The 13417-nt window shown below is 45.2% G+C and overlaps 1 protein-coding gene across 1 annotated transcript in view; it reads left to right on the top strand.

The window, feature by feature from the left end:
- LOC121865183 overlaps positions 1 to 12581 on the top strand; it is a 28866-nt gene extending 16285 nt beyond the window's left edge. Inside the window, exons 2-3 of the mRNA XM_042364493.1 lie at positions 11318 to 11622; positions 12546 to 12581. Coding sequence (XP_042220427.1) covers positions 11318 to 11622; positions 12546 to 12581 — 341 coding nt within the window. The remainder of the gene's footprint in view (positions 1 to 11317; positions 11623 to 12545) is intronic.
- Positions 12582 to 13417: the final 836 nt, after the last annotated feature.

The following is a 13417-nucleotide window of genomic DNA, read 5'->3' as shown; positions in this document are numbered from 1 at the left end:
AATTTTCCTTTCTTCTTTCTCTTCTTTACTTTCTTCTCATCCTTTTTCCATTGCGTCTTCCCCTATTTATTTCTCTTCCTTCCTCCTCCCTTTATTCCTTCCTCTTCTCTTGCTTATCCTATGATTTATTCGCCTTTTTCCAATTCTTCTTTTCCTCCTTATAAAATGAAGCAAAGACCCTTGAGACCGAGTCATAAGTGACACACACATACACACACACACACACACACACACACACACACACACACAGTCGTTTATGGTAGCCCTCATTACCAGGGCCACACTATCCAGCAGCGGCAGGTAATGGCGTAATTATTGCTTTCACCTTTAAGACTGACATTTCACCAGGTAAACTAATACACGTACACCTCATTACTGGAGCCACACATATGGTCTCTTCCGGCCAAGCAATTTAGAAAGCTGGGTAATAACAGAGGGCACGAACTAGTCACAAGTAGATCTTGAGGAACCTTGGACTCTATACTTAATAGGAAAAGAGGCGTTAGTTGCTCGCTTTATCTCACTGGCCTTACATTTTTTTTTTCAATTCTATGAGCCCTTCAGTTAGTGCGAAAGAGAGGAGGGTGGTTTTTTCCCCTTCATTACACCTGTGGATTGTCAGGTGGGTAGCTCATTATCATCGGGCCAATGCCACCATCTGGACGGCACACCTGGTGCTGGTGGCAGGGTTAGGATCTTTACCTTGGCCTCCTTCAAGGTCACCCCATAGTGACGCGCTCGTTCCTTCTCTAATGTTTGCCTGTTATCACTACTTGTGCCTTGTTTGTATACTGCCACTCGTTTTGTCATATGTTTACATTGTCAATATTTTTGTCATGTTTTTATCCTGTCACTCCCGTTATATTTGTATTGTCACTTGTTGTCATGATTGTTTCTGTCACTTCTAGCATGTTCGTAATCTATCACTTCTAATGTTTGTACACTGTCACTACAAATGTCATGTTTGTATTCTAACAATTGGTCATGTTGACGGTCTATGGTCCTCTGTCAGGTCTGTATCCGATCACTCATGTTATGTTCGTATTTCTGTCCCATCAGTCAGTCATCTTCACATTCTCTGTCACCTCCTCCCACACATGAATTACTCCTTCTGTCGTATTTGTGTTCCGTCACTCCTGCTACACGTCTGTTAAGTGCTTTGTACTCTTATTTATTCACGTGCTATGGTGAGTTGTGTGCGAGTCACGTCTCCCACAAGTGTCGTAACTTTTATCTCTGTTGTGTGTGTGTGTGTGTGTGTGTGTGTGTGTGTGTGTGTAATTTTGTTTTAAGTGTCATAAGAGTTAATTTGTGTTATGTAAGAAGATAAACATTCATAGTGATCATCTTGGCCCAGTGACCTTCACAATGACGCTGAAACAAGAGGATAAACGTCGCTCGAGTCTGTGTTAAAAAATACACAGCAAAAAAAAAAAAAAACCCACTCGACTTAGGACGCCTCACTCAACGACACCTTCAAACATAAGTAATGATCCCGTTCAGCGTCATCCACAGTGATTCTCTTGGCCAAATGAATAAGTACTTTTCTAAGGACGTTCAGTAATACTCGCTTACTTTCCCACCTAGTAGCACACTTATTAACGAAGTACTACAATGGTCAGATTTTTTAACTACACTGCAGTAGCCCTCCTCCTTTATCCGGGCTGGGGACCGGCATGTTCACTTGAACAAGGCGGAGTTACTACAATGGTCCAGTGTTACTCGTGTAAGTGACGCAGTACAGGAGGCAAGAAGGCGGGTGGTGTGTCTTGTAGAGGCTGGTTGAGATCACTGTATGGATGGGTGTGTGTGTGTGTGTGTGTGTGTACGAGAGCTTGTGTAGTTTGAGTGTGTGTGTGTGTGCTAGGGTTTGTTTGTTTGTCTCTGGCCACCCGGATACGAGGCACTTCCATCCAGCTGAAGCCTTACGATGATTTATGTCAAGATCAACTGTGCTCAGGACTTCTTAAGAGTGACCAATTTGTTTATCCACTTCACCAGTTACTGATACCTCTGAACAGATACGTTACTTCAGTGATTCACCCTTACACCTGTCTCCTCCCTTTTAACAATGCAAAGTTATGAGTTGTATTCTTGTTCCTCTTCGTTATCATTTTCGATTCTAATATGTTTATACCTTCACTTGCCTATGCATGAGAGGTTAGTCGTATACACCTATGCAAGCTCAGTCAGTACTATCGTCTAACTAAAGTGTGATGTCTGAATTAAAGAAAATATACAGTATAGATCAATGTTTGTTTTCATGTATACATCCTTGGAACACTTTATTCGATTTGTTCAGTATATTGAATATTTACACCAGTGGGAGGAGCAGGTACCATTATATAACCCAAGCACCATTAGCACCAGTCTTACTCTTACAACACCTGTAATTAGTATAATATTCGTCAATATTTCGTTTACTCTTACCTGCGTTCCTCCCAGCGTTAGTGTAGGTAGTGCATCAGGTGTTACTTGACTGTATGGGGAGGGGGGGGACTGTTTCCATCTGTTCATTGTTGTTGTTGTTGTTGTTGTTGTGTGTTCAGTGAGACGCTAGACAGTCTCTTATGGGTATAGGGGTGTGGGGCGGTAGTCTTGGGAAGGGGATATGTAAGGATAGGTAGGGTATGGAAAAGATGTAAGGGTAGATGAGATAGAGAGATGTAAGTGAAGATAAAGAGAGGGATATAGGGAAGGGTATGATAGGGTGTGGGAGGATGGGAAAGGTCCGGAAGATGGTGTAAGGACAAGGTGGGAGGGTATAGGAGTGGGGAGAGAGTGTGTGGCTGAGGGTGTGAGAGTAAGGGGTAAAGCGTACAGGATCTAGGGTAGGATCTGGACGGGGTAGGAGAGGGAAGGGGTAGAAGATAGAGAAACATATGGGAAGGGTGTATGCGGTTGGGAAGGAGAAGGGTATAAAATGTAGGGGGGGTGGGGAGAAGTGGGCAGGGTAGGGAGGAGTGAGGGTAGAGAAGGGACCACCAGGTTGCATGTACACTGGTCCACTTCGCCCTAACCAGTTTTTGCGTGGGGCTAATTGTGGTGATGGTATATGTAGGTCAGGCGCTCCTCCGCATCAATGAATGAACACATAATATAAATAAACTTAAGGCTAACACTGTACCCAGGTCCGGGCTGTCTTGGGTTTGGTGTTCCTATACAGGTGTTAGGTCAAGAATGCATGTTCTATCTCCTCGTTGTCTTTCCTGAGATTTATATTTTAGTTTTTGTGTGAGCTTGTGAGACTGTGCGTATTGTAAACCTGTGCGATCAATGGAGTCGCGGACAAAAAAATTGTGAGTGACCAGATTCCTGACCTTTACGTGGAGGCTGTGAGGACCTGGTGGATATATATATTTTTTTTGATTGTAGGTTCAACAGGCCTCCTTTATTTACCCCAGAACTAACACTGGTATGTCACATAAACCTGGCAGGACCATCCCCTCCCACACAAACCCTGCCCCCACAAACAACTCTGCCCCCCCACAACCCCAGCCCCCCACACAACCCCAGCCCCCACACAACCCTCCCCACACATGGGTCCCTCCCCACAACCATCCCCAGTCTCACATCCCCTGCCCCTGCACACAAACCTGCCCCCACAACTTGCCCCACAACCCAGCCCCCCTACAACCCTGCCCCCACACAACCCTGTCTCACACACACAACCCCGTTCTCCACACAACCCCAAGCCCCCACACAACCTGCCCCCCCACACAACCCCAAGTCCCACACAACCCCCCACACAACCCGCCCCACACAACCCCTGCCCCACACAACCCCTGCCCCACACAACCCCTGCCCCACACCCTGCCCCACAACCCACTCCACACAACCCTGCCCCACACCCCTGCCCCCACACACAACCCTGCCTCCTCACACACCTGTTCCCGACAACCTGCCCTCCTCACAATCCTGCCAGGACCCTAAACTAATATAAATTTTCCTTCCATTATTTGACGAGGAATGCGGCCTGCTTTCCCCTGACCGCCTTTCGCTGAAATAACTTCTCGGGAGATTTATGCGTCACTTTCAGAGATTCTTTATGCACATATTAGCATCTTAAGACCCTTGAACGTTAGATAAGATGCATGTGAGCTGTCAATGACCCGTCTCCTCAGACGGCTTTAAGGAGAATCTTGGGCAAGTTTTCTTTCCACTCTACATATGGTTATGTCTGGGTCACCGAAACACTTCATTACATTGTACAAATTTAATCATTACCGATTTAAACTGAAGGTGGAATATGTGACCTGTGGCTGGAATAGACCTTTAAATGTGTTGAGGGGTTAGTGCTGGATCCCCAGCCTAATGATGAGCCACATTTAAGATTTTTTTTTTTTTAAGTTCCCTTCGCCAGAAAAAGATTTACCTGCCAAATGTCAAGGGAAAACCACCTAGTAATTAATGTTTTAATATTGTGTAGCATTCCTGCACATGTATTATACACATCATACCATCTGTTAATGGCAAGTATTGGTAACAGAAACGAACGTTCATTGGTTTATTCTAGTATTCTAGGGGGGTCCTGTTGTGAGCGGTGATTGGTTATTGTTTTTTGCAGGTTAGAACAAAGTTTCGTTTCGCAACGTTTTTGCCGCAAGAGAGAAAGGGAAGGGGGATAGGAAGGGTCTGAGGTTATAAAAGGGGCGATTAAGTAAGAGGGTAAGTTATAGAGGGAGTGAAGAGGGGGTGATGGTCGAGTGTGGGAGTGTCCGTAAACATCTAAATGCACAAACATTTTGATATTCGCGTATTTTAATATAGTTATAACCACTCGGAATGACTTGTTTGTTTACTCCTGCCTCTCCTTCACTTCTCCCGTACTTGGATAACACTCACGCTGGACGCCGAGAGGAACGTCTTTGTTGCGAGGCTTACACACGGCGCCAGGAGAGGGATGGAAGTCAATACTTACGCCTTATAGAGGACCTTTCCCATGCTAACGATGGTAATTGATGTCGTCAGAAGCCTTGATGGATGGTGGAGTATTATGATAGATGACGGCTTCGTTGCGCCCCTAAGCTTCACATCCATCACAGCCTCACAGTCTGGAGACGATTTAGTAATTTTTTTCTTTATGTAGATTTTAGTTGGTTTTTCAAAAGTTTAAATATTTTGTCGTGTTATATCTTGTCCCGTTCAAACTTACTTTTATTATTAGATTCAAATTTTAACTTTAATGTATTTTGCGTGTTGGTGATAGGCGAGTCATCATGCGAAATTCACATAATTCTAAACATTTGATCAGAAATATTAGTTTAGCACTACATCATCAGTACTTCGTGGTATCCCGTGTGTTTTAGACAAATGACGAACACTGAACCTGAGGAATTTAATCCCTTTTGTGTGTGAAGAATCTTGATTAAATTACCTACAGGTGTGGTTAAATTTATCACCAAATAAATCAGAATGGCAGTTGTCAACTTCAGGTGGCTTCCTGTAAATCTGTCACGTCGTCTCATTTGCATTCAACCAACAACTGAGGTCGAGCTTTATATTACATTATAATCATACTCAGCATCAGAATAGTCAGCGTGTTAGGTGTTTTTGTTGTGTGTGTGTGTGTGTGTGTGTGTGTGTGTGTGTGTGTGTGTGTGTGTGTGTGGACTAGTATCACCTCCAATTTAAGCACACCTGATCTGTGTTACCTGTCGATCTGCCTCTCTACTATTAAAAGTCTCCTCGATTTTCATTGTTAAGTTTGACCTTTTGTTTGTCCAGAAATTTATGAGATCAAACTGGCTCTTGGAAGAAATTTTATATGTGAATGAAAACTGACTTGAGATTTAGTATCAGCACATTTATTGAGTTGACTTGTAGTTGGTATTTATCTACATAGACAACCAGGGCTATATATTCTTGCTTCATGTTTATCCATCAGACCTGACTCCAGTTTCGACTTTATGGAGTGAAAACGAATACACCAAATTAGGAAGTTTTAGCATAGTCATAGCTTATTCATTCTTGGTCACCTATCAAGACAGACCCGAAAAGAAATCCTGACTTTTCATTCTATTAGTGAAGTGAAAGAAGAGACTCCAAACACACACACACACCAACGTGACTGATACTCATACACCTGTTTGTTTTGCTCGTGTGGATTTCTTTGTATTTATATCATTTTAATGCCCCGTTTGAGATAAAATGTCTTAGGTTTATCTCTTTAAGTTGACGTGGTTACGGCTCTTTCGTCCTTACTGGGATATAAACCAATATTTACATTTACCCCACGAGTAAAACCCCTTAAGTTAAATATGGCTGGATTGTCCTTAACTTTACCTGCCATGAACACGAATGGAGACTTAAATTTGATAGGAGTGCTGCCTAGGTGTAAACAGCGTCACTTTTTCGAGGAGGGAATGAGGGAGGGGAAGAAGGAGAGGGAAGGAAGGAAGGAAGGAAGGAAGGAAGGAAGGGGTAATAACTATGTCTTATGGTTTTATTATGGAATTTACGTATTAGAATTTATTATGAATTAAAATGTTTCTGAGATATTCTTGTTTCCTCTTTTTCTCCACCACTCCATCTCTTGCCTCCCTCTCTCTCTCTACCACCTGACACGCCTTATCCCGTATGATCACCACCAGAAACACCACCACCACTACTATCCCCACTCCCTCTCCACTAACCCCACCCCACCCCTTCTCCACTAACCCCACCCCTCTCTACTTACCCCACCCCTCTCTACTTACCCCACCCCTCTCTACTTACCCCTCCCCACCCCTCTCTACTTACCCCACCCCACCCCTCTCTACTTACCCCTCCCTCTACCCCCCACCCCACTCCCTCTCCACTAACTCTCCTCCTCTCTACTTACCCTCCCTCTCTACTAACCCCACCCTGTCTCCACTAACCCCACCCCTTTCTACTAACCCCACCCCCCTTTTCTAACCCACTAACCCTCACCCCTCCACTAACCCCTTTTCTACCTAACTCCCCACCCCTCCTCTACTAACCCCACCCCCTCCCCCCCCTCCCCACTAACTACTTCCACAGCAGAGTTGAAGAAGGTGAAATTTCTACGTAGTAAATGTTTATATGTTCAGTGCACCTCCCTTACTCTCGGTAAACATGGCACTCCCCCCCCCCTTGTGCCAGGGCCATTGTAGAGTGAGGCAGTACACACACCCACGGTGGCCCTCCCTCATACTCTACCTTACACTGCACAGTTATTGTAAGTGTGAGGAATTTTACACCCAACCCTGCCTATTCTCCTGTACCCCATTCTGCTTCCTTATCCTTACCCTCATCCTGCTCCCTCATTATATAAGCTACTATTCTTCATATATTTATTTCAGGCGTGAGCAGATACTGTGTGTGTGTGTGTGTGGGTGTGTGTGGGTGGAGTGTCAGGGCAGTGGTAGTGGTAGAGGCAGTTGTTGGGGCAGTGTGGTGGTGGTGGTGGTGGGTAGAGGCAGTTGTCCAGGGCAGTGATGGTGGTGGTATGGTGGTGGTAGAGGCAGTTGTCAGGGTGGTGGTGGTGGTAGAAAGGCAGGTCAGGGCAGTGGTGGTGGTGGTAGAGGCAGTTGTCAGGGTGGTGGTGGTGGTAGTTGTCAGGGCAGTGGTGGTGGTGGTGGTGGAGGCAGTTGTCAGGCAGTGGTGGTGGTGGTGGTAGGAGGTAGGTTGTAGGGCAGTGGTGGTGGTGGTGGTTGTCAGGGCAGTGGTGGTGGTGGTAGAGGCAGTTGTCAGGGCAGTGGTGGTGGTGGTAGAGGCAGTTGTCAGGGTGGTGGTGGTGGTGGTAGAGGCAGTTGTCAGGGCAGTGATGGTGGTGGTAGAGGCAGTTGTCAGTGGTGGTGGTGGTGGTGGTAGAGGCAGTTGTCAGGGCAGTGATGGTGGTGGCAGTTGTCAGGCAGTGGTGGTGGTAGAGGCAGTTGTCAGTGGTGGTGGTGGTGGTAGAGGCAGTTGTCAGGGCAGAGGCAGTTGTCAGTGGTGGTGGTGGTAGAGGCAGTTGTCAGGGTGGTGGTAGAGGCAGTGGTGGTGGTCACGGGTATGATCGAGACACTGGGATGTGTAACTGACCCCAATAACACCCACACTCGCCTCCTCCTCCTCCTCGTCCTCCTCCTCCACCCTCGTCCTCCTCCTCCACCCTCGTCCTCCTCTACCCTCGTCCTTTTCCTCCTCCGCCTCCCACGAATCCCCTCCTCCCTCTTTCCCCACCTCCTCTCTCACCCACCATCCTCCTTCGCCCTTCCTCCTTCTTGCACCTCGCCCTCCTCTCTTTGCACCTCGCCCTCCTCCTCCTTGCACCTCGCCCTCCTCCTTCTTGCACCTCACCCTCCTTCTTGTACCTCGCCCTCCTCCTCCTTGCACCTCGCCCTCCTCCCTCTGCACCTCGCCCTCCTCCTCCTTTGCACCTCGCCCTCCTCCTCCCCTTGCACCTCGCCCTCCTCCTTCTTGCACCTCACCCTTCTCCTTCTTGTACCTCGCCCTCCTCCTCCCTGCACCTCGCCCTCCTCCTCCTTGCACCTCGCCCTCCTCCTCCTCATGCACCTCGCCCTCCTCCTCCTTGCCTCACCCTCCTCCTCCTTGCACCTCACCCTCCTCCTCCTTGCACCTCGCCCTCCTCCTCCTTGTGCCTCGCCCTCCTCCTCCTTGTACCTCGCCCTCCTCCTCCTTGCACCTCGCCCTCCTCCTCCTTGCACCTCGCCCTCCTCCTCCTTGCACCTCGCCCTCCTCCTCCTAGTTGGACTTTCATTGATACTTGTGTACCTCATAATAAACACCAGTGGTTCAAGTAAACATCAAGTGTTTTTGCATGCTACAGCGGTCTATGTAGTGATGTAGTAAAAACCTAACCTAACCTAACCTCAGGTCCGAGTTTTCTTCAATGGTGGTCGCGTTTTTCAGTTCTGACTTAAGTGGTGTAAGTCCTTCCTCTTACAAGTAATAACTCGATAGTCAATAATTGTCCAAAGAGAAGGTGTGTATTGTAGGTAACTGAAGATTGTTTTATGTAAATTATAATTATTGAATTATTTTGTAATCAACAATTGTTGGTTGTTCTTACTTGCTGGAGAATTATTATAATGAATGACGCAGAATAAATTTAAGGTAATTGTGATTTATTTTGACTACCGATATATTCGTTTTGAATTTTAAACATAACGAAATATAACGAAAAACCACGATTTCGGTGTTTGAATGGGGGGAAAAAATTAGACACTTGAAAAATTCTTCTTAAATTTATCATCAAATTTATCGTCTACAAACATTAAAAGTGGAAATGAAAAAAAAAAACGCGGCTCAAACACCACCTGACTGTGAGGGCTGTGAGGGTGCGGTGATGTTCCAATATTTTCCTGTAAAAAAAAAAATAATAATCTAGAGTTAATATATTTCTACCACCAGTATACTCTTAGGGCCACTGCTTATAGTAACTAATTCTCCTAAGTTAACATTACAACAGGAAGGACACATGGAAACACTAAGAGGACAGAACCTGACAATGAGGGAGAGTGGGTGGAAAGTGTGTCAGGCTTTTAAAGGGGTAGGGAGGTCTTTAACCTCCTCCTTGAGTATGATGGCAGTGTGTATTCAAGGGCTTAAGTCATTGAAGTCATGGGGTTAATTCATCGTACTTGAGGGTTAAGTCATGGTACTGGAGGGGTTAAGTCATCGTACTGAGGGTTAAGTCATGGTACTGGAGGGATAAAGTCATCGTACTTGAGGGTTAAGTCATGGTACTGGAGGGGTAAAGTCATCGTACTGAGGGTTAAGTCATCGTACTGAGGGCTCAAGACATCATATTGTAGGGCTCAAGTCATCATATTGTAGGGCTCAAGTCATCATACTAATGGGGTCAACAACAAAAAAGTGTAGCACCAAAGATAAGAGCGCATGTCAGGTCGTGGGAGGTCAGAGGGTCGTCTAGGGTCACCGGCATGTTGTGTTTTGGTAAGGACTATATGAAGAGGTCAAGGGTCAATCCTCACACAGAATGCAGCGGGGTGTTCAGAAAATTAGGGCACAGGGCATAGCTGACGTGTATGAGAGTAAGGCATTGTTTTGCTGGTGGCTGAGGGTATTGATGTGGTTGTATTTGGGTAAAGGTGGTAGTTGAGGGTATTGATGTGGTTGTATTTGGGTAATGGTGGTAGTTGAGGTAACGATGATGATTGGGTGGTGATGGCTATGAGTGATGGTTGATATGAGTGTGTGGTGATGGTTGGATGGTGATAGCTGTGTGGTGGTGATGGTGCTGTTGCTGACTGTGTGGTAGGGTGGTGGTGGTGGTGGTGATTCTCGTCTTGTGAAAACTTCTTGTTCGTCTGTTCACTGTTCTTACTTACCTCTTATGTCTTCGTTTAGTACAACTTTCACTTCTTTTCTTTATTAATTTTTTTCTTTTCATACTAATAATATTACCCCATCCTCCTCCTCCCCCCCCCTCTCTTACTATTGCCACTCTTCCCTCCTTTATCCTCCTCCTCCTCTCTCCTCTTACTACCACTACTCCTTCATAGTCTTTCTCCTCTTCCTCTATTCTTATCACTATTCTTCCTTCATACTACTCCTTTCTTCTTTTCCTCCCATCCCCCTTCCTCGTGTGTCAGAACAATTGCGTTGTTAAGGTATGGTGTAGTTAGCGGTGAGTTGAGGGCACATCAATTATTATTAACTAGCACCAAGGCAGTTTAGTAATGTGTGGTATTATGTAGTTTGGTTTTTTAATTTACATATGTCTGTATTTATCATCAGTGGTCAAATAAAGAGAGGTTTCCTGGGAAGGGTTTTTATTCGGTGGTGACTTGAGAATTCACCAGCTGGTTAGTGTTTTTTGGTGTTCCTGTCGTGGCTATGTACTCTCGCTTGTGGCAATTCTGTGTTTCTTTACATCGTGTTAAAACTGCCTAAGGAACCTGACAATAGTAGCCAGACTAAGATAAGGATTATACAGAGTTGCCACACCTCACAAAGCACGCCAGTCATTGTATTAGGTATAAGTGCAGGTGACTGTGCTTGGACAACAGTCGGGAACAATATGAGGTCGATGATTCGTCTGTGGTTCATCAGCTCAGGCGACGTGTATCGTCAGTTGATTATGTATTCATTATTGTATAAGTCATCCATCGATCCATCCATCATTCAGTTATCTCTACGTTGATCGTGCAAGCATTTAATCACCATTTATATACCTACACATCATTCCAACTATTCATCCATCTTGCATCCATTCATCATCCACCTATTGAAATCTTTCCGTGTTATATTTTCTGTTTTCTTGTCTAGATATTTATTGTTCTTTTCTCATCACCTCACCTCTTGTGGTGTTCACTTATAAATTGTTCACTACTTTTGTCTCTTGCAGCGTGGACGTCGGGCGAAGGTGTGGAGCGGGTGTGGGTGAGGGCTGAACCCACTGCCTACACGCCTGCCCAGGACAGTAGTGGGCGTAACGGCGGGCGGGTGTACAGGTGGGAGGCGTTGGATAGGGAGTGGGCGGTGAGGGTGTGGGAGGACGCTGGGTTCCTGGCGCCATCTATGCTGATGCGACAAGAATCCGCCTACGAGGCCAGGGTGACCCCGCCCACACTCCATGCCCGCTGCTTCCACACGGGCGTCCTCCTTGGTGCCAACGATTCAGCCGTGGCTATCAACGTCTGCACAGGACTGGTGAGTACCTATGATCCTCATTATATTATAACGTGTTACATACTTGTTTGTGTTCTGTTGTGTTGTGTGTTCTGTGGTGAGTGTTGCGTCCAACTTTGTGTTTGTTGTTGACGACGGGATTTTACCTTTAGTTACTGGGTGTTGGGGTCTTATGATGGAGAAGGATGTGGCAACCTTCTGCTCCCAGGTACTTAGATTCAGGAATGTGTGTAAAAGAACGTGTGATGAGTACGAAGATTTTGCATGGGATGTGTGTGAGTGTGTAGGGTGTGTTTAACAGGTAAGTGACAGAAAATATGATTCGTAAGTGTAAGACAGGAGGGGTGGGGAAGCTCTGGTGAGGAGGTGTACGTGTTGTGTTGAGGAGATACAAGGGGAAGTGAGGAAGAGGTAAACAGAAGTGACCAGTGTACACCTCACACACTCGTGAAACACTTGAACCACAGAGATGATGTTGACGTGTACAGGTGGATAACTGGGGGGGGGGGGTGCAGTGCTTTGTGTCGGTACGTTCCCAACAATGCAGTCACACACAGACATATATGCACACGCAATCACACCCACATGTACATGGAATCACCCAACCGCACATGTTTATTTATGACAACCAGTACACAAAGGGCTGCATCTTCTCATATGTTAAATAAAGATGTACAGAGATGTGTCTTTGGGTTGAAAATAAGGGGCACATGTGGTAGTGTGGTGGGAAGCACGTGTGGTGGTCAGACAAAGAGAACAAAGATGATTACGTGTGTGTGAACGAATAACCCCACTGTATGGAGACACCGGAAATAATACTGGTCAATCAACATGGAAATATTATTAGATAAAACTATGAGTGTAAATATTATCTGTATGTAGGAACACTTGAATAATTTATCTCTATATTAAAACACATGTGCTGTATATTCCTTTCACTTAAGGGACAAATTGCTGCTCATTTGTTGGCTATAATCTGAACCTGCATCTCGTAAAGCATTTTAGTATGTGGCCCAAGACTAAACACGTAGAATATAGTTTAAAATGCTAAGTTCTACAGACGCTATTTGTCTATGGTATAAGGAGTATTAAAGACAGTTGCCTCAAACAAGGTGTAGCTAGTTAGTAGTAGTCAGGCACCTCACGTCTCCAGTGATATACGCAGTACAAGTTTTTTTCAGGGATTAAGTGTGAGGCACAAATAAAATATCGTCAACAAGAGTGTAAGTCTGTCAACAAAGACATGTATACTAAGAACAACTCTTTGTATATCTCGCCCAGCTGACATTATGACCCCGGTTGTTCACGTAAATTAAATCATTTCCTTTTTATTAATTTATTTCTTTTAAACATTTGGATATTGTATTTTCTGTTTCTTCTCGGAATTATGAAACCTGTGTTTTTTTTTTCAAACTTCATAATTCTCGTAAATAATAATAAAAAAAATTCCTCCCATGACGGAAATTTTGACAAAAGAAGTCGTTAGATTGTCAACGTTGGTCTCTTGTATTGTTAACAGGACTAAATGTTGTGAATATATTCTTACTTTTCTTACGAGTGTGTGTGTGTGTGTGTGTGTGTGTGTGTGTGCGTGCGTGTGTGTGTGTGTGTGTGTGTGAGGCTCAGCTGCTCGCTTGTAGACTCTTCGTACAATAAACACCTGGCATGGTTAGTGTGATTGTCAAAGTGGTATTGATAGTTACGGTGATGGCTCTTGTGGTGGTTAGGTCATGATAATGGTGACTATAATATTGAGTCCCATACTGGTTGTTGTGGTGATGGTAGTGATGATGATGGTAGTGATGATGATGGTGTT

This window comes from Homarus americanus, unplaced genomic scaffold, assembly GCF_018991925.1.
Source record: "Homarus americanus isolate GMGI-L3 unplaced genomic scaffold, GMGI_Hamer_2.0 scaffold37678, whole genome shotgun sequence".
In the NCBI taxonomy this organism is placed as follows: Eukaryota; Metazoa; Arthropoda; class Malacostraca; order Decapoda; family Nephropidae; genus Homarus; species Homarus americanus.
This window is presented reverse-complemented; position numbering and strand designations above follow the sequence as displayed.